This window comes from Dipodomys merriami, unplaced genomic scaffold, assembly GCF_024711535.1.
Source record: "Dipodomys merriami isolate MVZ:Mamm:240054 unplaced genomic scaffold, mDipMer1.0.p SCAF_11, whole genome shotgun sequence".
In the NCBI taxonomy this organism is placed as follows: domain Eukaryota; kingdom Metazoa; phylum Chordata; class Mammalia; order Rodentia; family Heteromyidae; genus Dipodomys; species Dipodomys merriami.
The window spans coordinates 35,624,501-35,649,332 of NW_027202382.1; the positions used below are offsets into that span (position 1 = coordinate 35,624,501).

The following is a 24,832-nucleotide window of genomic DNA, read 5'->3' on the forward strand; positions in this document are numbered from 1 at the left end:
CTACTGTCTCTTCCCTCTCCCCTCCCCCCCCACCTGCCAAAGTTGTAAAGATCATTTCCAACATAGTGTCTTGTGAGTCTCATTGTTGCAGTGGATCATCCTGTGTCCTTGTTTGGACATTTTGTTATTCCCCTTCCCCTCCCCAAATTAGATAAAAGTATATACAAGATTCAGGGTACCAAAATCAAATACAGTCACAACGGGAGATATACCATAGGAGGAAGAACATCGCCCCATTTGTTAGGAAATGGAAAGACTTGGAAAAAATCATATTAAGTGAATGTAAGCCAGACCCAAAGAAATTAGGTCCCATGGTGCCCCTTATTTGCAATAACTAGTATATGTCTAGGATAATCTTATCAGATGAGCAGAAAAGCTCAAAAGCTATGTACATATGACCATATAAGATGATGCTAAGCAAAATGAACCACAAGATATGGACACAAGAAATTTTTCTTCATTGTTGTTGTTGTTGTTGTTTTAACGTACTATGTAATTTTTTTTGTTTCTTTTGAAAGAGTACATTTCCTTTTGGACAATATCATTTCTTCCCTTGCTCTCTCACAGTTTTTCCTGTCTCTACCCACAAGTAGTATAGTTCATTTTCAGCATAGTGTCTGGTGAGTGCTACTGCTGCATTTGTTCACCCTTTGTGCCTCCATTTCTGTGTGTTTATATGGATTTTTAAAAAATAATTCTGATCCACTTTATTTGGATTTGGAGATTCAGGGGCTGCACACACACTGCTCCTTCTTCTGTCTACCTCCTTCCAAATTGCTTGCTTGCTCTCATCTTGTTTAGAATTCTTTCTTAGGACTGGAGATGTAGCTTAGGGGTAGAACCCTTGCCTAGCATGTGTGAGGTCCTAGGTTCAATCCTTGACACAGCAAGAAAAAAAAAAAGAGAGAATACTTTCCAAATATAAACACCCCCAGCGAAGGCCTACAGGAGACCTGGCAACCACCCAAAGGGGAGGGCAGGACTCCTAGCTCCAGGCTGTGAAGTGTGAGGCCTTTGGAGGATGACTCAGGCTAGCTGTCTTTCTTTCCAGACCCAGCTCAGCCTCCTTCTAGCTTGAACGTTGATCTCATCATCCCCAAACATGCGGATTATGATCGTTTACTTGTTAAAGACTGGTTAGGAGCTTGCTCACAGGCCCTGAGAGGCACCAGAGCTGTGGAATCAGGCTCTCCTGAGACCCTCATTGGCAGGGAGATGGCAGTTGAGGCTGGCTCACACCCAGCAAGCCTCAAAGCCAGCTGTGCTGAGGCAGCATGTGCTAAAAATAACCACCATGTCTTGCAGGGATACAGGCAGCGGAGGCAGATGGGAGTAGGGAAAGAAAGGGCGGGTTCCTCATCCACCACCAGGACTCCCCACCTTCAACGTGTGTGCCTGCAGGTGGAGGGGAATTCTCCCATCCCCAACTCCAACACACTTTGGCTGCAGACACTGTGGTGAAGGCAGGGCCTGCTTCCTCCAGCCAAGTGCATGGAAAAGCCCTCTAGTACTGTCCAGTGGTAATATAATGTGAGTTACAGATGAGGTTGAAATTCGCTAGGAAGCCACATTAAATATGTATTTAATATGCTTTATTGAATCTATCTACAATTTTATCATTTCATGAAATAAATTATCCTTTATTACATACATATACAATATCTATCTATCTATCTATCTATCTATCTATCTATCTATCTATCTATCTATCTATCTATCCTCTTCCAAACCTGGAATATGTTTTAGATTGACAGTACAATCTTAATTTGGTCCAGGCACAGTTTAGGAGTTGAGTCAGCTTCATGCGGCTGTTCTATCACATGACCACAAGCTTAGTGGCTCAAAACAGCCTCCAATTCTGGAGGCTGAAATGACATGGACGGGGTAAAATTTGGGTGTTTTCCAGCCTGTGTTCCTTCTGGAAGGTCTAACCGAGAGCTTGCTCCTTGTCCTTTCCAGCCTGCGGTCTGTGGCTCATGGACTCTTCCTCCATCTTCAAATGCAGCTTTGATTGCTACCTCACTCTATTTCTGTTGCTTCTTTGCCTTTTCTGCATTGGACATTTCTGATTCTGACAGAACAAGAGCTGGGACTAGATTATTGGTCTCTAACACACGTTCATGATAAATGCCAGGGTGAGGCTTGAGGTCATGATCTCAAATGACCTGCCTCCTGACCTGAGGAACACAGATCGTGGACTGTGATCAAGGAGGCGGTCATGTGGGACTGTGAGGGTTTGTCAGGCCAGATTTTTTGCTTCCCAAGAAGCAGGGGCCCAGCTTGAGCAAAGACACTACCACAGTTCCCACTGGAAGAGGCCACCCCCAGTCAAGGCTCTTTGCATCCAGAATCTGACACGATCAGTGCTTGAGGCCTGTAACTATCACCAACACCTTGTTCACTGTGTAGAGATCAAGAAACGGCAAGCCACTGGCTAATGTCATACAGAAGAGGATGGGATCTCTGGCAATTGATGACCTTGGAGGTGACCTTAGCATCCCCACTGTCCTATCTGAGATGTGCGTGAGAGCATGAACTCCCCAGGGGAGACAGAAGCTGTTTCCCCAAAGTCGCAGACTTTTATGCAGCCAGTGGCCCTGTATGGGACTTGTATCTCCTCTGAGCTCTTCTTCTTCTTTTTTTTTTTTTTTTACCTGTGCAAAAGATTAGAGTACCTGTTGCTGGAGGAATTGATCTCACTGCCCAGGGAAGTTGTGATGGTAGGGAAAGAGAGTGGCTCAGTTGATGTCATCTTCATCTGAGGGACCAAACCATGGATCCTACCTGGTGACCTTTCCCAGGGTCTGCCCCACTCTGGATGGTGACAGGTCACTGCCTGTGCAGTGGTTAGTTGGGACAATTCTAATGATAGTACCATTGCAGAGCCCAGATTCTCCAAGGAGAAAAATGCCTTGAAACGAGTGGGAGTCAAGGAAAGGACCCCACAGAGGAGTCTGCCAGTGGTTCTGGTGATTTGTGACACACAGATTTATTTCTCTGGAGTCATCCCCAAGCCCCATCTGTGCCACACGAACGTGCTTTGTGTCAACACACATGCATCCCAGATGCTGAGGTAGCAAATGAGATCCAGGTCCTGACAAAGCGTTGCTGGCCCAGCAGCAGCTCCCCTGACTTCATCCATCCTGCCCCTTTTCTGGGTTGTCATCACTCCCACCCAAGTTGCTCCTGGGGGCAAAGCACTGCAGACGGAAGGTGCCTCCCCTGGAGAGGGAAGACGGAGGGCTGGCAGCTGGCCCAGGACACATGCCACGTCACTTTCATGGATCTGTCTCTGCCTCTGTCTCTGTCTCTCTGCCTCTCTGTCTCTCTGTCTCTCTCTGTCTCTCTCGGGTACCACTGTAGAGCTTCTGGTTATGGAAGCAGAAACCTGCCTATTGGCTATGTGACCTGGGGAAAATTACCCGACCTCTCTGAATTGGTTTCTTCATCTATCAAATAAGGAAAACAGATACTCAGTGTGATACGTAAGAGAAGTATATGTTAAGTGATGCTAATAAATGATACCAATAAGTGAGAGCTGTTATCATTTTGTGATGGCTGTTTAAAAATTAGTTTTTGTCTGTGCAGAACTCAAAGTAGATCTTTTTTTGGGGGCGGGGGGGGGGGTCTGGTCGTGGGGCCTGAAACTCTGGGCCTGGGCGCTGTCCCTAGCTCTTCAGCTCAAGGCTAGCACTCTACCACTTGAGCCACAGCGCCACTTCTGGCCTTTTCTGCTTATGTGGTGCTGAGGAATCAAACCCAGGGCCTCAGGCATGCAAGGCAAGCGCTCTACCACTGAGCCACCTTCCCAGCCCTCAAAGTGGATCTTATACATCATGGCTATGCCTATTGTACTTTCCTCGCATGTGCTGGCTCATCACTCACCAGATCTTGACTTGGTTGGAACCTAGCCTAGGCTGATCTTACTTAATTCCTGCCTCTTGGCCCATATGTAAGCTTGGATAAGTGATTTTTTTTTCCTTGGAGGTACTGAGTTTGAACTCAGGTCTTTGTGCTTGTTGGGCAGGTGCTGTACCATTTGAGCCACAGTTCTAGTCCCTTTGCCTCTGGTTCTTTTTGAAATAGTGTCTTTTGTCTAGGCTAGCCCAGGCTACAATCCTAGTTCCATTTCCTGCTGTGGCACGGATGACAGGTATGAACCACCATGCTCAGCTATTGGCTGAAAAAGAGTCTCTTGAACTTTTTGCCTAGACTGGCATGGCCCTGCAAGACTCCGAATCTTAGCCTCTGGAGTAGCTAGAATGACTGCTGACATGAGCCACTAGTGCCTGATTCTTGGATGAGAGACAAATCCTGCCATGGCAGGTAGGCGGCAGTGCTGTGCTCCCTTTCTCTCTCCCTCCCTCCCTCCCTCCCTCCCTTCTCTCTCCCCCCCCCCCCCCCCCCCCGTGACTCTCCTGTGTCCTGTGTGGTCATAGAACCCAATGTGGGAGGCAGATGTGGATTGCCCCATTATAGAAAAGAGGAAACAGAGACGAAGAAGAAATGTTTTGATCTTGCGATCAGAGGGGATGCTCTTGCCAGTAGGGTGACCTCTCATGTCCCCTGCAAAACTGTGGCACTGCCTTGAACCCAACAATGGCCTTCATTCTCAGTCATGGCTCAGGACAACCAACTCACACCACCACACATCATGAAAACTTAAAAAGAGCTAGGTACCAGTGGCTCATGCCTGTAATCCCAGCTACCCAGGAAGCTGAGATCTGAGGATCACAAGTTCAAAGTTGGCCTGGGCAGGAAAGTCCATGAGATCTTATCTCCAATTAACCACCAAAAGCCAGAAGTGGAGCTGACTCAAGTGGTAGAGCACTAGCCTTGAGCACAAAAAAGCTCAGGGACAGCACTCAAGCCATGAATTCAAGCCCCAGGACTGGCATACGCACACACATACACACACACACACACACACATACACACACACACACACGCACGCACACATACACATGCACACACACACATACACACACAGAAAACTTCAAAAGAGATTTTTTAAAGAGTTGTTTCTTTGGTTTCATACATACTTAAAAGGACAACCTTCGCCAAGCGGCTCAGATGCCCTGGTTGGTCAATGGAGGGAAGTGAACACTGAGGTGATTGGGAGTCTAGAAAGCACCAAGACAAGGGGCTTGAGGCAGGAAAAGTGGAAAGTTGATGACTTCCCCAGTGCCACCACACCTGCATATTCCTTCTGGCTATTCCTGGGAGCTCACTGGAGGCACAGATGCCAGGGTCTGTGTGTGCTCCTGCGTGCTGGGAAGCTGGTGCATGTGGGCCACCCAGTCCACCTGGAGATGCTGTGGGTAGGTGAGGAGCCAGAAGACACGAGGCTCCAGTGTTCCCAGGAGCCCCAATGGGTCTAGGCCTTGCCTGGGCCAGGAGGCCAAAATTATGATTCTCTTGGTTGTAAGAAACATTAAAGATGGTCAAATCCAACCTCTAGCTTGGTGCCCTTCCCCAAGCATAGCTCTTTGGCTTGTTCACCTCTAATGATGGAGAACTCAGTTCAGTTTGAATTCACAGTAGTCCCATCCCTTTCCACCCCGTGGGCCGGGTCTGAGTCTGAGCAGGGAGAATGAGCAAGTTTCCATTTCTCCATGGGCCCTAAGACTCTCCTATCCTGAGAACGTCCCTGCCCAGGCCCCATTGCTCTGGCTCACTGTGATGCCTCAGCTGGGTCTAGCTTTTCCCAATCTTGATGGAAAATGGCCTCAACGTTCAGGGCTGCCTCTCAGCGATGAGTGGTCTGTGAGGAGGGGAGCAATTGTGCTGTCTGCTTCAGAGCCCTCTGTCTTTGTGGGCACAGCCCAAAGTCCCAGCATCTTGATAGCAGCCATAGTCAACCTGTCTGTCCAGCCTGTCTATGTCCCAGAACTCCAGGCATGAAGGGCTAGCTGCCAATCACTTTGCTAAGCCCTGAGTCGGAGTCTTTTCTCAGGAATCCCAGTGGCTTTAAGAACTGGTGTCCACAATGCACTTGAGGAACATCGTGTCGTCCTTCACGTAGGCATGCTTGGGTGACTGCAGCTTGTTCAGGGGGAAGAACAACGGGCAGCCGCTGGCCACATTGGTTTCGGTCTGAGGCCTCTGGAAGGAGGCTGAGCTGAGGTCAGGCCTGAAGGCATCGATGGCATGCTCGCGGTTGTTCTGGTCAAGTAGCATGAAGGTGACCTGTGGGGCAGGGGCAGATGGAGATGATGAGGCTCAGGGTGACAACACTGAGACTTGGAGGGTGGGATGTACTGGCTCCGAGAGCCCTGTGCCTGCTGCCTGTGGGACCCACTGACCCTTAGTTCAGAATGCTCAGGAATCAGAGGAGCAACAGTAGGACTGGAGCAGAGTTACATCAGGACCCGGAAAAAGGAAGCCTGGGGTATTCTCTGATTAGGATCAGCTGACCCATCTAGCAGGAAGTGTGGGGATTCTGATGCCCTGGTCAAGTCTGATGGGGTACTGACAGGGAAACTAGACCCAGAAAATCTAGACTTGGAAAGTCTGGATTCATCAACTACAAGCTGGCCGTCCTGGGCTCCGGAAGAGGGGCAAGAACAGGCCTTCCACTGAGGGGCCATCAACCAGGCCTGGAGACAGCTGGTGCATGCACGGTACACACAAGAGCACATGGAGGTGCTCCTAAGACGCTGCTCATCTGAGCCCGACACCAGCATTCTTCCCTCACCTGTCAGGAAGCAGAACCACTGAAGCCACTTGTCCCCACGTTAGAATCCCCAGGGGAGGCTCAGGCTGCACCATGGACTAGGGTTGAGCCTCCACTGCTGGTATTTTTTAAATGTCCCTAGCATCTTTAGCAACTATTGCCTACTGACTCATAGCCAGAGCCACCTGGCTCACCCACCTAGTTTCCAAGCCAACCAAGGTCTGTGGTCTTCTTCTTCTTTTTTTTGGTTGGTCATGGGGCTTGGACTAGGCCTGGGCACTATCCCTGAGCTCTTCAGCTCAAGTTGAGTACTCTACCACTTTAGCCACAGTGCCACTTCTGGTTTTCTGGAGATAAGAGTCTCATGGACTTTCCTGCCCAGGCTAGTGTTGAACCATGATCCTCAGATCTCAGCCTCCTGAGTAGCTAGGATTCCAGGTGTGAGCCACCAGCACCTGGCTCTTGATGCTCTCTTTCCTCAATGCTGTGAGCACCAGTAAGAATTGTCTAGAGTCCTCCCATTAGCCCTCTTTTTATTTTTTATTTTGTAAAATTTTTTATTCTTTTTGTCAGTCTTGGAGCTTGAACTCACTGAGGCCTGGGTACTGTCCCTGAGCATTTTTGCTCAAGGTTAGCACTCTACCACTTTGAGCCATAGCTCCACTTCTGGTTTTTAGGTGTTTAATTGGGAATAAGAGTCTCACGGACTTTTCCTGCCAGGGGCTGGCTTTGAACCGCCATGCTCAGATCTCTGCGTCCTGAGAAGCTAGGATTACAGGTGTGAGCCACCAGTGCCCAGCCTCCATCAGCCCTCTTTGAGAACAACTGAATAGGCCTGGGACGTAGCATGGTAGCATAGCTCTTACTTAGCATGAGGCCAAGGGGTTGATTGACAGCATCATGAAGGTCTGTTTATAAAAAGACTTTTGTTGCACATACCTGTAATCTCAGCAATGCTAACCTCTCTATACTTTAATAATAACAATAAAATTATATTTTAAAAGGCCTTTTTATTTTCTGTACTGGAAACTGAATCCAGAGACTTCTCCAGGAACTACAACCCTTTTGTTTTTGTTTTTCCTTTCTTTCCTTCTTTCTTTTTTGTCTCCCTTTTTTTTTTTTTTTGGGTCTGGTCGTGGGGCCTGAACTCTGGGCCTGGGTGCTGTCCCTCAGCTCTTCAGCTCAAGGCTAGCGCTCTACCACTTGAGCCACAGCGCCACTTCCGGCTTTTTTCTTTTTGCTTATGTGGTGCTGGGGAATCGAACCCAGGGCCTCATGCATGCAAGGCAAGCACTCTACCACTGAGCCACCTCCCCAGCCCCTCTTCCTTTTTCATTCTTTCTTTTTCTCTCTCTCTCTCTCTGTTTTTTCTCTTTGGTAGTACTGGGGATTGATCTGAGGGTGTTTTACTTGATAGGCAAATGTTCTACCACTGAAGCCGTATCATTAATCTTTCTACTTTTAGTCTGTTTTTAAGATAGTGTCTTGCACTTTTACCTAATCTGGCTTCAGATTGTGATCCTACTATTATTGCCTCTGAAGTAGCTTGGATTACAGGTGTACACTACTGTGCCAGCCTATTTACATGGATTTTTTTTTTTTTTTTTTGGTCTGTAGTGGGGCTTGAACTCTGGGCCTGGGCACTGTCCCTCAGTTCTTCAGCTCAAGGCAAGCGCTCTACCACTTGAGCCACAGCGCCTCTTCCAGTTTTCTGGTGGTTTATTGGAGATAAGAGTCTCACGGAGTTTCCTGCCAGGGCTGGCTTTGAACCTCAATCCTCAGATCTCAGTCTCTTGAGTAGCTAAGATTACAGGCATGAGCCGCCAGCGCCGGCTTTCCAATTTTCTTTTAAGGCTTTGATAATGCATTTCTTTTTAGCACTGAATAAGTTGTCATTGCTGACATATACCACAGTTTATCCACTCAATTATTAAAGGTCATCCTGGTATTTACAAATTTTGGCTTTTTGATTTTTGTATTGGTACCAGCGTTTGAACTCAGGGTCTTGTACTTTTACTTGGCTAACTCACATGAATGGCTGGCACTCAACCACTTGAGCCATGCCTCCAGTGTGCCATTTTGCTGGTTAACTGGAGATGGGATCTCATGGAGTTTCAGTCTGGGTTGTTTTTGAAACTTGATCCTCCAGATCTCAGCCTCCTGAGTAGCTAGGATTATATTCACAAGCCGTCAGCACCTGGCTTGTATGCAGACATGAGTTTTAAAGTCCTTTAGGTAAATATCAGGGGGCAGTTGATGGCTGAGTAGAAAAGTAAAAATACGTTCGTTTAGTTTTATAAAAACAAAAACAAAAACAAAAAATTTATCTTCCAAAGAGGCTATGACATTGTACAGCCCTGGCTGTCCTGAGAGGTGCTCCTACCCCACAGCCTGGGAGGATGTGGTGTTGGTGGCCAGCCTCACACACAGAGCCTCCTCCATGCAAGCTCTCCTTGCCCCCTCCACATTCGGAACCACATTTCTGTATGCCCTTGGGGAGCCCTCTCCTCTTGGGCTTGGATCTGAGGTCGACTTCCTGTTTTGTAATGTAAAAGGAAACTGTTGACACAGGCGGGCAGGGGCCTTGCTAGCTCACAGGTCCAGTGTGTGACAAAACCCGGACATATAGAACCCATTTTATCATTTCCCCAGGGCTCTCACCTTGTTCCTGAAAGGCCATGGCAGCAGGGCATCATACTCCCCTCTCATGATCACGATGAAGAGGGACAAGTGGGTCCTCTTGCCCGTGCCATCCCCGTTCAGGTACAGCCGCAGGCACAACTTGTAGCCGTACTTGGCAGTGTAGAAAGCTGAAAGGTGGAGCCAGAGTTAGCCCAAGAGGGAGAGCTAAGCAGCACTGGGCTTTGCAGTTCAGGATACCCGGATGAAGTGGTCAGATGTGGCAAGGACAGAGGCTCAGCATAAGGAAAGCTGGGTTTGGCAGCCAGCCTTCTCAGTGAGAATGCCAAGGAGAGATGCTTTGTTGGGGTCATCTCGCTTGGTGGTTGTAATTGGCTTGATCACAGACAGGGGGCCCCAGGCTGAGATTCTGACTCAGCAGTGCTGGATGAATACTAAGTAACTTCAAGCTTTCAGGGACACCAGTACCCCTGGCCTAGGAAGCACATTTGAGCTATGGCCTACGGTATGGAAAGAAGCCAGTAAGAGGAAGTGGCCAGCCACCATTACAGTGTGCTGAGGGCAGAGCCAGGATAGGGGCTCCAATACCAGTTCTCTCTGTTGCTCTGGGTCCATGGTTAGACCACCCAGGAAGCTGGGGTGAGGGGAGCTCATGGGTCTTACAATCACCCTAGGCAGAGGCCCCTGAGGGGGTGAGTCAGCCCTGAAGATTAAGTGCAGAAACCCCTGGGGCTTTCTCTCTGACAAGCCAAAAAGTCCGTCCAATCAGAACAGGAGTTCCTGCAGCTGTAACCTCCGATGACAAGTCCCTAGGTAGAGACAGGGTGTATGGGGGTGGGGGGGGCAGAAAGGGGGCAGAGGAGGGGGAGGCCAACAGTCTGACTCATCTCTGCCCACTACATGTTGGCAGAACAGGAAACCAGAGCATGGTTTGTAGAAATGGGCGTAAGTGCTTGCATTTCCTCTCTTTAGAAAAGACTAAGGACAAAAGTCTGCTGGTAGAACTAACTCAAGGCCACTTGAGGCACAGAAACCCAGGCCTGCTCTGGGATGAGTGCAAATTCTGCCTCTCACCATCATCCCATCTCTGTTGATCTTAATGCCCTGGAAGAGCCAGTGAGCAGGAAAAGTGCAAAAGCTCAACAGATTTGCCAGCTCCTTCTTTACCCACACCCCATACACTCAGACACAAGGGAGTGATGCTAGGGTGGGCCTGAGTCCTGGCTCTGCACCTGGCTTCTGTGCAGATCTAGGTAGAGAGTCTGCCCTCCTAAGCCTTTGTTTACTTCTCTGTAAATGATGTTGAGACAACAGGTACTTGGTGAGGGTTTGAGATACTGTGTCCAATACTAGAGTATGATGTGAGTTATAAACATATACATATACAATCCCTATATCCATATATGTATATACACATACACATATATACATATGTATATATAAATATATAAGAATATTTTATGCCCAATTATATGCAAAAAAATCCCCACACTGATGAAGTAACTGTTTCATGCAAGTCATCATGCCAAGCCCAGCCATATAGAAATGAGTAAGAACCAGTGACCACGATGGACATTCACAAGGAGTCCACAGTCATATGCAAATGTAGGTAAGTCTGACTCCATTCTGTATTTCTTACTGTAGATGGCTTGCTGCCTGGAGGTGGCATCCTACAGTATCACCTGTGGTCATCCTCTCTGAGCCCCTCTAACTTGCACAAGCTGGTATGGGCTCCTTTCTTTTATAATCTGATAGCCATATGCAGAAAGTAGATAAGGATTTTTATTCCTATTTGCATTCTGTAAATAGGATTCAGGGAAGAGAAATGCCCGCCCAAGCTCCAATATCTGCAGGTTGTAGCATCATCCACACACTACCCCCACAGTCCTGGGTGGAGACTGACTTAGCTGGAACACTGCTCCTATATTGGCTGTTCTTACTTCCTATTTCCTGGATGCTGGGGGAAAGGCGGGGGAGGAGTCTGTTCATCTAGTGGGTCTCTGTGCCCTTGGGGTGTTACCTGGGGAGAAGAGGCTCATGGTCCTGCCACAAGCTGACTCATGGCAGCGTCTGGTGACGTTGGTGATCTTCCACAGGAAGGTACCATCAAAGCAGGCCTCCTCCATGAGGCGCAGGCTCTGCTCTAGCTTGCCCAAGGCCTGGTCTTTCTGGGCCAGTGTCTGCTGCAATTCTACCACCTGTGGGGAAACTAAGTCAGCTAAGGAGATCAGAGCCCAGTTTCAGGGTCAGAGGGGAATGGTGTGGGGATAAGTCTGCCCTAGATACAACTTTCTGTCCCATGTACATTCACATGGCTGCTTTGCAGGGCATTTCTCTCCTGTCCCTTTCCACTAGTCAACTCCTTATGACCCATCCGGAGCCCTGTGGCCCTGCCTGTGTAAACCTTCAGTTTCAGTCTTAGCTCAGCTGGTCACTCTAACCTGAGTTCTCACAATGGGTTGATAAGGTATATTTTCTGTCTCTCCTTCTAGGTGGTCTCCCTTTGTGAGCTGTGCCCATGTTCATTTGATTTCCATCTGGGCCTTGCACAGTGCTAGGCTGTAAGAAGAGAGCCAGGGAGTTCATGGTGAATGAAGACACCATTGCTGCCCTGATGGTGCCTGCCTTTCAAGGGCAAGTTACACAAAGACAGGCTTTACTTGGCCAATTGAACTTGGTGTCCTTCTAGAAGGTTCCTCAACAACATTTAAAACATTTAATACTGGGTGTGTGATCAGATAAAGTGATTCAGGACTAGAAACGAATATCTTTTAAGGAATTTAATCTGAATGCTGGTGGTTCATACCTGCAATCCTAGCTACTCAGGAGGCTGAGATCTGAGGATCATGGTTCAAAGCCAGCCCGAGCAGGAAAGTCTGTGAGACTTTTTATTTCCAATTAGCCACCAAAAAACTGAAAGTGGAGCTGTGCTCAAGTGGGAGAATGCTAGCCTTGACTAAAAAAGCTAAGGGACAGTGCTCAAGCCTGAGTTTAAGCCACAGGACCAGAACATATGTGGGTGTACGCGCGTGCACATGCGCATGCACACACACGTACACACACACACACACACACACACACACACACACACACACAGCCCAGCAGTATCCTATTCTAGAAGTTCAAGCAAAGGAACTGGAGTATGGAATGGCTCAACACTCATCCTGGGTTGTCCTGGGACACAGGAAGTGATACAGGATGGATGGCTAGTGTGAAGGCCGGTTGCTACTTTGGGGATAGGATGAGACAAGGCAGGCTGGGGGGACATGCACACCTCTCCCACTCACCCTGCGTTCCAAGCTCTCGATGTGCTCCCGATCTAGCTGGCTCTGGTGGGCGGAGGCGGCCAGGGCCAGGTGAGAGGCCTCTACCTCCTTGTTGAGGACTGCAACGATGTTCTCAAACACACGCAGCTTCTCCTCCAGCTCAGCCAGCAGCTTCTCCTTCAGGAAGCGCTGCAGGACCAGCTCCTCCTGGCTCTCAGAGCTGGGGGCCTGGTAGCAGTCCACCTCTACATCCCCCGTCACCTCCACAGCTGTCTGCAGCTGTAGGTGTGACAGGTTCTGCTCCAGGGCTGTGGGTCCGGAGCCTGGGCTGGAGCTGTGCTGGGCTTTCCACTGTATCATGAAACCCAGCAGCAGGTTGAGATGGGAGGCCTGGGAGGTGGCTGCATGATCCTGTGTGGACTGGGTGCTCCCCTACCAAGAGAAGAGGATCATCAGTAGAAAATGGAATAGAGAAAGGACAGGGGAGCCATAGGAAGCCCTGGCATCGAGTCAAGTCCATTCCCCCAGTACAGGAGAACTGGCTCTGTGCACAGTGGAGGGGTTCAGGCAAACTTGGCTTTGGCTGTGCCCACGGAGAGCACATGCATGTGGCCCAGGCTCAAGTGAGTGCAATGGTCCAGCCCTGCTCTTGAACACAGTGATGATTCAGGACCATGGAGAGGGGCATGGAGGCTCATTCTTGTGAGGCAGCTACACCAAGGCTTAGGTGAGACATTCAGGAGACCTTCCCTAAATACTACAAGGACTTCAGAGTGGACTGTGAACTTGATGTCATAGGAAAATGCTGAAGGGGCTAGAAGGGAGATCCAGATGTCAGGAGCATAGTGACAGACTTCCTTTCTCACATGCTTACCTTGAAGGAGCAGCCCACACTTGCAAAGGGACACACAACGCCATCCTCAGACACCTCTGGGGCCACCTGGAAATAACAAACATGTGGCTGATTGTGATGGCTTCCCCTCAGGATCTCTGCAAAGCACCAGGATCCACCAAGGCAGGAGCTGGGCTGGCTTATGACTTCACACACACTGTTCCCTCTGTCTAGCTGATTCCTTTCCACCTGATTCCTATCCTACAACCCACCCACACTACCCCTAGGAGTTTAATCCTTTGTGACCATCCTCCTGAACAGGACTAGCACAACTGGTGTCATCACAGCAATGCTACTCTTTGTCCTGTCTGGACACCCTTCATACAGCAGTGAACAGAGTCAGCATTCACTCTTCAGTTGCTTCTACTGGTTTGCAGGCAAAACACTGAACAGGTATTTCTCTGAAGGAGACTTAAGAACGGCAATTAAGCCTCTGAGAAGGTAAGCCACATTAGGACTCACCAGAGAAATGTAAATTACAACTACAATGAACGATCATTCCCCATGTGCTAACATAGATGATGATAATAAAAGCAATGATGACAGCAGGCCATGGCAACGACGTGAAGCGGTGAGAACTCCTGTGTCGCTGGAGGGGGTGGGGATGAAAATGGTACAGACATGGTGGGACCATCTATGCAAGTGTCTCATAAAGCCAAATCATACTTCTAAACTCACTCATAAACCATCCTACAACCCACATCATTCCATCACTTGGTGGAATGTCCAAGAGAAATTAAAACCTGTCTCCACCAAGATGTGGATATGATAGGTCACAGCAGTTCTATACAAGATCACCCCAATGGAAGGCATCTGGGCATAATCAAAGGGTGAATGAATAGACTCACTGTCAATGTCCCGTACCACAGTCCTACTTGGCAATAAATGTAACTAAATACTAATGTATTTAGTTATGGCATGGATGAACCTCAAAAATGTTATACTAAAAGCAAGAAGCCAAACACCAAAGGCTACATACTCCATGATCCCATGCTGAAGAGGTTTGAGAAGAAGCAAACCCAGTGACCTCCATGGTGACAGAAGGCGGGTGAGAAGTTCCTGAATAGGAAGGGAAAGGCTTGCTTTACAGGGACACAGAGGCTTTTTTTTTGTGTGTGTCTGAGACTGGGACTTGAACTTGGTATCAGACACTTTTGCTCATTGGCTGGAGTTTGACCACTGGAACCATGCCTCTAACTCCAAACAGCTTTTTCTTTCTTTCTTTTCTTTTTTTAAAGGCAGAAACATCTGCCATCTTGACTGAGTGTGTACATTAACCGGGATTCCTCAAAGTGGATACTTAATGAGTGAATTTGCTCTCATGTGAATAAACACTTGATTTCATAAGAGCTTTTTTTTTGTTTTAAAAAACCCTACAATTTGAAAGAATAATGTGGTGGAATGAACTAAAAATGAGACTTGGATGAAAGGCAGGGAGTATGGGAAGAGAGGTGTCTGGAGAGGAGCAAACAGAAAAGCCACACAAGTGATTCCTGTCTAAAAGTAAAATAAGCAGAAGGCTGCAGGGCTAATGAATAGAGTTGGTTGGGACACAGAGCCCAGCCCAACAAAGGCCAATCCCGCCTCGCCCCAGTGCCCTAAGCCTCAGGAACATGCTGTTCTCAACATAGAATAGAAAACAGATGTGCCATGGGAGTGGACTGATGGCGGTCTTGGCAGAAGATACACTGGCTTTGGGAAGTCTGGAGTGGTGAAGCCTCTGGTTATCGCTCGTGATGATTTATGAGAACAAGAGAGTCTGATGTCACGTGTGGATCTGAGGCCTGGGTGGATGGACCTGAAACCATCTCAGGTCCTCCAACTCCTCCTCGTCCATGGTTGTAATCCTTTGCATAGTCCAAGGCATGGAGCTTGAAGTGGGTCTTCAGAAGAAGGACAAAGCAGTCAAGCTCACATGGGAATCCCAGGTGTCGCCTGTAAGGCAGGAACTGTAGTGACAGTCTACAGGGGGGAATATCACCTGCGTGTCTGGCTCATCTTTATTACAGTGCACGTCCAGCCTCAAATGTTTTCTCAAGCCCCGATGACCATCCAGGCCACCCTGTCTCTGTGGAGTCAGCCTGCCAAGTTCAGAGCCAGTTTCTGTCATGTTACATAGTAGCCAAGTAGCCTTGGGAAGGTCATTATCTCCTCTACGGAAATGGGGATAATAGTACCCCCTTTGGAGTTATTGTAATGCTTAAGTGAGGCAATGCACACAAGTTGTTAGTATTAGTTGCCTATCATTGCTGTAATAAAACACCATGAACTTGCTGGTATAACACAACACAAGTTTAGTATCACACAGTTCTAGAAGCCACAAGTTCTCACATCAAGGTGTTGGTACACCACGTTCCCTCTGACGGCTGCAGGGGAGAGAATCTGTTTCCTTGCTTTTCTCAGCTTCTATGAGCTGCCTACATTCCTTGGCTCAGGGTCTCTTCCTCTAAGTTGAAAGCCAGAAGCACAGTATCTTTCAACTCTTGCTGACTCTCCTGTCTCTCTTTTTGGATGCTGCTTGTGACTACACAGTAATTACTCGAGTAGTCCAGGGAAACCTCCCCATCTCAAGAGCCTTCCTTTAATCACATCTGCAGAGTCTTTCATGCCGTCATTAGGGGCTGAATATACTCTCTCATTCTTTAACTATTTTTTAGGTCTGAGATTGGGACTCCAACTTGGTGTTTGCCGCTTTTCTCCCATTGGCTAGCGCTCTACCAAGTCACGCCCCCAATCCCCAATCTCTCATTCTTATGTTCAAGTTTGAGCCTCTAATTTCTAAGAATCTAGAGACAAAGCCTCTAAAGAAGCTCATTAAGTTAACATGGGGATGATTCCTAATCTAATAGAACTTACAAGAAGAAATGTGGACATCAGAGACCATGTGAAAACAGAGAGGAAAAAATAGCCATCTGCAAAATGAGAGGTCTTGAAAGAAACCAACCTGCTGACTCCTTGTCTTGGACTTACAGTTTCTAGAACTGAGTAAACAACCATCTAGGGTACTTAGTTATGGCGGTCCCAGTAAATGTACGTAGCCATTGAGGTCACGTGTTCACAGGTTCTGGGGATTAGGATGTGGACACTGTGGAGGGACATTTTTCCACCTAATAGAGTTCAATCAGTGTTAGTAGCAGCATACCCATGGATTAAACACTACCTTTGGCTCTACTCCAGCAGCTGCTGGCATGTACATACATCTCATTTAGTCTTCACTTCAAACTCTTAATAACCAATTCTACAAAACTCTACTTTCCCTTTGGATTTCCTTTGGGAAGGGGACATCCTCTTAACTGTGTAAGTTCCAATAATATTTTCTAATTCTAGAGCTCCCAACATCTTTATACGCTCTCTCCTAGGATCCCAGCAAAAATCTTTGCAGTAGATGGGATGTGATTAGCTTCTTAATAGAGATGAGACAATGGCCTACTCAAGGTCATATCATCCTTGTGAGCTGAGTCTGGGTCTTCTTGTCCCTGGGGTCTAGCCTTGGCAGGGCCTGTTGCTTCCACTGCATTGGGCAGGCTCTAGCCAATCAAATCTGCACATCACCACGAGGAGGGGCAGGGCTCTGAGGTCCTGCTCTCTCATGGAAGAGAAGTCAGAGCTGAGATGGCTGGAGACTTGTAGGAGGCAACAGAGACAAAGGAAAGCCAAGAAGCCTGGAGTCCAGTGTGGTGTCTACCCACCACAGTCCTCACCTTGATCAAAGAGTGGCCCTTCTTGAAGGCCAATAACTGCAGAGGCAGAAAGAGATCAGACTCAGGGTGCAGAGAACAGGGATGTTAAGAAGAAATAACCAACCCTTTGGGGTTGGAGGCGTGGCCCAGGTGCCAACGAGCAAAAGTGTAAGATACAAAGTTCTAGACAAGGAAAAGGAATTAAAAAAAAAAAAAGAAGAAAAGAAAACAGAAAAAGAATGGGGACCTCTGCCCTGTGTGGTAAGTGACCCCTATGCGAATGATTTCTCTGCTTACAAAGGCTAAACATAGCTGAATTTCCTCCGAGGAGAAAACCAAAAAAGGCAAACAGAATCCCAGCCCTGAAGGAGTGCTTGTTCCAGTGCGGGGTCTGCAGAGCCTCTGGTATGTAGTATTCTGGCCACATCAGCCACCAGGGCTCTTTGTGGTCCCCCTAGGACCTCAGTGACAGCCGGTCCCAATGGGAGGCAGCAGGAGGCCTGCCCCTGTACAACCCTGCACTGAAATCAAGAGGTCCTGAATACCACAACCACCAATATGTGGGGCAGAGGCCCACTGAGGTTCTGGAGGCAGAGGGAAGGCTGGTTTCTATAAGAGCCTCAGCTGGTGCCAAGGGAAGGCACTCTATAGTCCCAGGAGGTACTGTCCACCAGTTAGCTCCCTCTTCTGTACTGTTCCGGTCTGCTGACCTCTCCCACCTCCTCTAGGAAGACCTGGTAAGAGTCTTCTCATTGAAAGTAGCCTTGCCCATTCCTGTTTTCCCATAGCACTTGCTGGGATCTAGCACTTCTGGCAGACTGTTGTTTAATCATGCATAAAGCAATTGGGAGAGGGGTGTGCCACAGGCACAGAGTGGGGATGCACGGATCAGAATGACCCCTGGGGTCAGAATCACTCGGCCTTTTGTGGCTCTCAAAGGAACCAGACTTTAGCTTGGTGCAGAAGAATAAGAAATAGCTGTATGACCAATGAGGTCACTGGCATTCCAGGGAATTAATGAGCTCCCAGGCTTTGGAAGGGCCTAAAACTGTGTGACAGGAACTCAGTATGGGATGGAAATTGGACTACTTAGCTCAGAACTCCAACTTGCTTTTGACCTTTTGTTTTGTGTGTGCGTGCGTGTGTGTGTGTGTGTGTGTGTGTGTGTGTGTGTGTGTGTGTGTGTGTGTGTGTGTGTGTGTGTGTGTGACTACTGGGGTTTGAACTCACAGCTTCATGCTCTCAGTTGGCTTTTTCATTCAAGGCTAGTGGCTCTACCACTTGAAACATATCTCTACTTTCAGCATTTTTCTGGTTAACTGGATTTTCTGGTCTCTTGGATTTGTCTGCCTGGGTTGGCTTGGAACTGGGATCCTCAGATCTCAGACTCCTGAGTCATGAGGATTTCAGTCATGAGCCATCTGCACCTGACTACGCATATTCTTGATGTTTCCAGAGGGAAGAGTGAGGGAAACAGTCTCATGGAGGTCTCAAAAAAAAAAAAACCAAACCAGAATTAAATGTTATTTTTCCAGCCACTTGTTTGTCCCCTACTTCACTATTACTTCATCATCATCCAGACAAGAATCAGATCTCTAATTAGGTCGACATTAATCCTTTAACAGCTGCTCCTTACATTATATAACTGGCTAGTGGGTTTGGGCCCTTCTCTGGGAGCTATTAATTTAATAAAGTCAGAGGATGAGGGCAAACTGATAAGCAGATGGCGTGGAAAGTGTTGGCAAGATGGGCATCTTTGGGCTTAGTTCAGCTGCTATCCAGCCAGTAAAGGCTTTACCATAAACTCTGCCATCTACTGATTACATCATTTCCCTGCTTCCCTGCCTCCATGTCTCAGCTTCCCTCAGATGATTGTTTTAGCAATTGCCATGTATTGACGTATAACCAGTTACTTTCCTTTGGTCAAAAGTCTTCCAAAGTTCTCATAGGGCCAGGGGCCAGAGAAGTTCTTGATGTTGCTACTATGTGGCTTTCTGCAGGTATTCAGGCCATTGAGTTGCTCCAGCCCCTTCCCCCTGGTAAATGCATTGAATGGGGAAGTCAGCAGGGAGGGGGAGGGCTGGCACCTCTCTGTGGACTGTCTAGCCTCAAAGGGGCCTTTGCGCTGGGCACTGATGGCTCACTCCTTTAATCCAAGCAATCAGGAGGCTGAGATCTCAGGATCCCAGTTTGAATGAAGCCCAGATAAGAAAGTCCATGAGACTCTTAGCTCTCAGATTGACCACCAAAAAGCAGGAAGTGGGCTTGCGGCTCATGTGATAGAGGAAGAGCAGAAAAAGCTAAGGGACATCACCCAGGCTCTGAGTTCAAGCTCCAGGGCTGGTGTGTGCATGCATGCACGTGTGTGCATGTGCGTGTGCGTGCGTGCGTGCGTGTGTGTGTGTGTGTGTGTGTGTGTGTGTGTGTGTGTGTGTGTGTGTGTGTGTGTGTGTGTGTGATTTTGTTCCCAAGTACAGGCAGCGCCACTTCCTACTACTCCTCAGCCTTATAAATGTTTACAGTTCCACCACGGAAACCACTTCATTTGGATTAAGACAGCAAACTTCAAACTGTGCTCTGCAGAGCCCAAAGTCACTAGAGGCCTCACAGGGGGGAGGCAGGCGGGCTGGGATAGGAGGGAGAAACAGGGTAACTACACAAATGGGGAGCCAAACTCCCCTTCCATGAAAGTGCTTCTATTTCTTCTATTATATAGGATTTTACTTGACAAGCATACAAAAATTAAAGCCATTGGGTTAAGTGATACTAAAACCTATCTAACCTATATTGTCTGACATTTATGATTAAATATTATTTTTGCCAAGAATTAAGAACAATATTATAAAGCAATAGCCCTTGGGTATGCAAGCAGCAGCGTCTCAGAAAGCACACAGCCCATACCCTTCTCTCTGCTTATGAGATATGGTAGTTTACAGTTAGTGGTCTGCTTCTGAGTCATAGGTAGTCCATGGAGACAAGCAGGGAGCAGAGAAAATTGTTCCAAAGATCAGTGGATCATCTTTGTGCCACTCCTGGGGTTTGAACTCAGGGTCCTGGAGCTTGAACTCAGGGCCTGGGTGCTGTTCTTGAGCTTTCTTTTTCTGTCTTTCTTTTTTTTTTCTGCCACTTGAGCCACAGTCCTACTTCTGGATTTCTGGGTGGTTAATTGGGGATAAGAGTCTCTTGACTTTTCTGACTGGCTTTGAACTGTGATACTCAGATCTCAGCACCCTGAGTAGCTAGGATTATAGGCATGAGTCACCAGTGCTTGTCAGGACATTAATAACTCTCTGCCCCAGAGAGTATAAAGTTCCAGAAAAAAATACACTTGATCCTTATTATTCTTTTCTGCAGGCCTGATGAGAAGGGAAGGGAAAACCCTTCTAGCCAGCTCTGAGAGGGGCAGGAATTATCCTAAACCTTCTGAATGACAAGAGAAAGGGGAGGAGACCTACAAACTTTCTTTCTTCTGGTTCACCAGATGGGAAGGAGATGGGGCCTGGCAGTTAGTGACCTATAACCTGGACATCACAGATCCAGAGAAGAACTTGGAGAACCAACTTAACCTTCATTACAGAGGGAGGAGCAAGGCCTGGATTTGCCTCGAGCCATGCAGAGGATCATACAAAAACCATCTCAGGACACCAGGCTCTATCTGTGGTCCACTGTGTTACCACTGTGGTGGTAACATGGAAGGTTGTGCTGAAAGACTCAAGCCACTTGGACATTGCAGTAGTGAGATCCCCCAACGTAAATAAGGAGGCTCCATATGTAAATTAGGAGGTTCAGGTTTGCACAGTGATTCCAACGTGTTTGGACTCATGGACTCATAAATTTTTGTTTTGTTTTTGTTTTTAACTCGAAGATTAACATAAAATTGCCATCGTTTTATTGTACCTCGTAAAGGCTTTATCCAAAACTATCATCTACTATTGCATCATGTCATGTTTACAAAGATATGTGGAAGAAGCACATAATCTCAGAGGTTGATTCTCCAAAATGAGATAATATAGATATAATAGAGCTTTATAGAAATTTGATAGTTTCTATATCTTTAAAAATCATTTTTGTCATGAACTGTCAGTTCATAGAAGAACTCTGTGTTGGACAGATACCTCCCTTCCAGCTTGAATGGGCTAGAGATGCACGCTCTATTTTCTTTAACCCCTCCTACTTCCAAGGTCTATCTTGTTTGTTTGTTTGAACTGTATTTTTTTTGTCTTTTCTTTTTTGGTACTGGGAATCGAACCCAGGGCATTGTACTTGCAAAGCAAGTGCTTTGCCACTACGCTACATCCCAGCCCCCAAGGCATAGCTTACTCCTAGAAGCTCATTTGTGGTAGAACCCATGGCTGAACTGATAATGGCTTCTCCTTGCATCAGAGGCTGGCTGACTGTTTTGTTGTTGTTGTTGTTGTTTATTTGTAAAAAGCCAGAGAGTAGATATTTTTGGCTTTGAAATTTGTTGTAAATACTCATTTTTGTCCTGTGAGGCAGATAATACATAATTGAGTTGAGTAGTTTATATAACAAAAAAACTTTACTTACAGACATAGATGTCTATACTTCAAATAAAATTTTCATGTGTTCCAAAATACTATTCTTTTGATTTTTTTTTTGTGCCAGTTCTGGGGCTTGAACTCTTGGGCCTGGGCGCTATCCTGAGCTGCTTTTGCTCAAGGCAAGCACTTTACCACTTGAGCCATAGAGCCACTTCTAGCTTTTTCTCTGAGTAGCTTATTGGAGATAAGAGTCTCATAGATTTTCCTGCCTGAGCTGGCTTTGATTACAGGCATGAACCACTGGTGCCTGGATTCTTTTGATTATTTTTTCCAAGCATTTAAAAAAATAAAAGGCATTCTTAGCCTGTGGGTTATACAGAAGTAGGTGGTAGGCTAGATTTAGCCCATAAGTCAGTTTGTGGTCCCTTGATTTAAAATACTAGTTTTTATCTTAAGTCTATCATGGAGCTGCCAGGTGGCTCTGGGCAAAATGCTTCCCCACTGTGAACATCAGGGTCCTCCATGCTTATGAAGTGAACTTAGTCCAGGCTCAAGACAAAGTAGGGACTAGGATGGGGTGGGGGGTGTTCTCCTAGGCAGCTGCCTTCTTGGACTCCATCTGGACAAATCAGGAAAAGTATGTGAAAGCTCTGGTGTGCCCACGTACCTTCGCCTGAGTCAGACTGTCTGAGGTTCCAGGTTGTAAGTTGTTCCCTCCGCACTTGGGACAGATTGCATCTTGGGTGTTCCTAGGGAAATGAGCAAATCCTCTGAGTGAGGCCCAGCCTGGTGGGCACCATGGATCACACGGAGCCTTCATTCATAAAATCTGAAAGCCCTGGACATCACTGCTTTTCTGCCGTTTGCAGAGCTTCTTTGGCAGTAAGTACCTCATGGGAACATTGACACTTCGGTAGAAGTACTTGGTTACTTGGTACTACCCAGGTTCTCATGAAAGGAGTATGCCATGCTCTAACTTGCTTTCTTTAAACCTGAAAAAATTCTGAATTCCAAAACATGTCCAACCCTGGGGGACTCTGGACATATAATTCTATTTTCTCCTTTCAGTGGCCTATATTTAATACGGTTTTGTTGCTGTTGTTGTTCTGTTGTTTGGTTTTTGTTAATTATAAGTGATCATGGCCTATCAGAACCAGAAGGGACCATCTAGCTGGGAGATGGCTGTGGGATTCTGATTATTGTGTAAATACCTGTGTTTTACAAAGCCCCTGTGTTTTACAAAGTGGGGACTGCTGGCCTAGGCCATTTTCTAAATGAGGAAAATGAGGGCCTGGAGGCCAGTGGATGGGCCGAAGGACAGTGAGAGCTGGCTGTCAGACTCTTCAAGCCTCAGGCTGGGGCCCTTCATTCTCTGACCAGCTCCTTCCTTTCCTCTGCCAGGCTTTCAGAGAATGGAGAGGGAAGCACAGATTGAACAGAAATCAGCTTGATGGGAAGAGGTCAGGCTGTATCTTTCCACCCCCTCCCCCAACCTGGCCTTTCCACCACCCTGACATCGCACTTATTTCCTGCAACTGCCCCCTTGGTTCCCCCTATTTGAACTTCTCACTTGCCTGATTCAGTTCTCCATAGTCCTAAGCTGCAAAAACCCCCAACAAAAGGTCACACTGGTGATGCATGGCCTTTTAAGGGAATCTCTGCCAGGAACTGATGGGGGGGGGGGGAACTGACTTAATCTCTCTCTGAGGCTTCACTGTCTTCATCTATAAAGCAGAATAATAACACCCACCTCTCCAAGCCTTCCTGAGGATGCAAGAGCATTTTTGTATATAGCAGGTGCATAATAGTTGCTTAAGGTGCAATGCTAATGTTACTCTCAAAGTCACACACATTTCTGAGTGACTTCTACTTTAACCATAAATGTATGCATAAACATATACTTTATGTCTATATCTGTGCCTTTTATAGACTTCTTTGGAAACAAGATTAAATATATTTGTACAAGTTTGTTATTTACCAAGGAGGTTTTCATTCATTATAATTTTTGAATATTATTATTATTATCATCATCTAAATGACAGGGCCTAGGCGCTGTCATTTAGCTTTTTCACCCAAGGCTAGCTCTTTACCACTTGAGCCACAGCTCTACTTCTGGCTTTTTGGTAGTTAATTAGAGATAAGAGTCTCATAGACTTTGCTGTCTGGGCTGGCTTCAAACCATGATCCTTGGCTCTCAGACTCCTGATTAGCTAGGATTACAGGCATGAGCTATAGGCACCCAGCTCACATTTTGAATATTATTGACTGGGCCTTGTAACAACTTGGTGAGGGAGAAAATAGCTCTAGGTCACAAAGCTGAGACTAAGAGCCATCAACATTTTGCAATGGCCCACACAGGAAGTCAGTAACTGAGTGGGCCTCAAGGCTCTGCTTCAGACCGTCTTTCGTGACTACTTCTAACCCACAGCCAAAGGGGCAGTGTCAGGAGAGAAAGGTAGGGAAACTGCGGCTCAGAAAAGTGAAGTCACCTGTCCAAAGTCAGTGGCTCTTTCGATCCCAATCACCTGTCAGGAATCCCTCCCTTGTACCATCTTCCCACCCACCCATCATTCATGGGCCTCTCACCTCAGATTCTCAGAGAGACAGGTTGCACAGCAGAGCACCCTGGGTTCTGACGGATCCTGGCACACGGTGAGGGGACAGCCAAAGGGAAACTCATTCTCCCCAGGTGCTGGGTGAGGGCTGCTGGCTGAGCTGGAGGCCATCTCTGAACCTCAGGCTGGCCAGGGGATGTGTAAACTGCTTCAGAGGATGGAGGGCCAACCCTGTGAAATCCGTGGAGGGAAGCAGAGGTGGGTCTTTGCCTGGGCCACCCTCTCTAGTGAGCAGGAGGTCTCTGGTGACTTTATCTTCCCCTCTCTGGCTTGTGTAGTTCCACGTCACAAGCTGAGTCACAACAAGGATGGGGTAGGAATTACCCTTTGTGGTGCAAAAAAAAAAAAAGAAAAAAAATCCCCTGGACGGTGACTGAAGGCTTTGGGAGTGTCCAGTTATTTTTCAGAGTGAAAAAGGAGAAAGAGAAGCATGTCACAGATGCTGAGTTTCCCTGTCTAAGAACCACAGGGCAGATGGCTGGGGGCTTCCTCCACCTCGTGGGGCTGGCTTGCTGTCTGAGCCCCTGGAGGGCTCTCAGTGGGAGCACTCACCTAGGCAGA

General features: G+C 47.4%; 1 protein-coding gene across 1 annotated transcript; it reads right to left on the bottom strand.

Annotated features, from left to right (window-relative positions):
• Positions 1 to 5,026: 5,026 nt before the first annotated feature.
• On the bottom strand, positions 5,027 to 24,589 carry Traf1 (TNF receptor associated factor 1). The gene is made up of 7 exons (XM_070012713.1): positions 24,243 to 24,589; positions 22,324 to 22,405; positions 13,457 to 13,522; positions 12,604 to 13,014; positions 11,337 to 11,514; positions 9,338 to 9,486; positions 5,027 to 6,189 (listed from the first exon to the last, which is right to left on the bottom strand). Exons 1-7 carry the CDS (start codon positions 24,380 to 24,382, stop codon positions 5,971 to 5,973), a joined length of 1,245 nt encoding a protein of 414 aa, XP_069868814.1. The 5' UTR covers positions 24,383 to 24,589; the 3' UTR covers positions 5,027 to 5,970.
• Between the last annotated feature and the right edge of the window lie 243 nt (positions 24,590 to 24,832).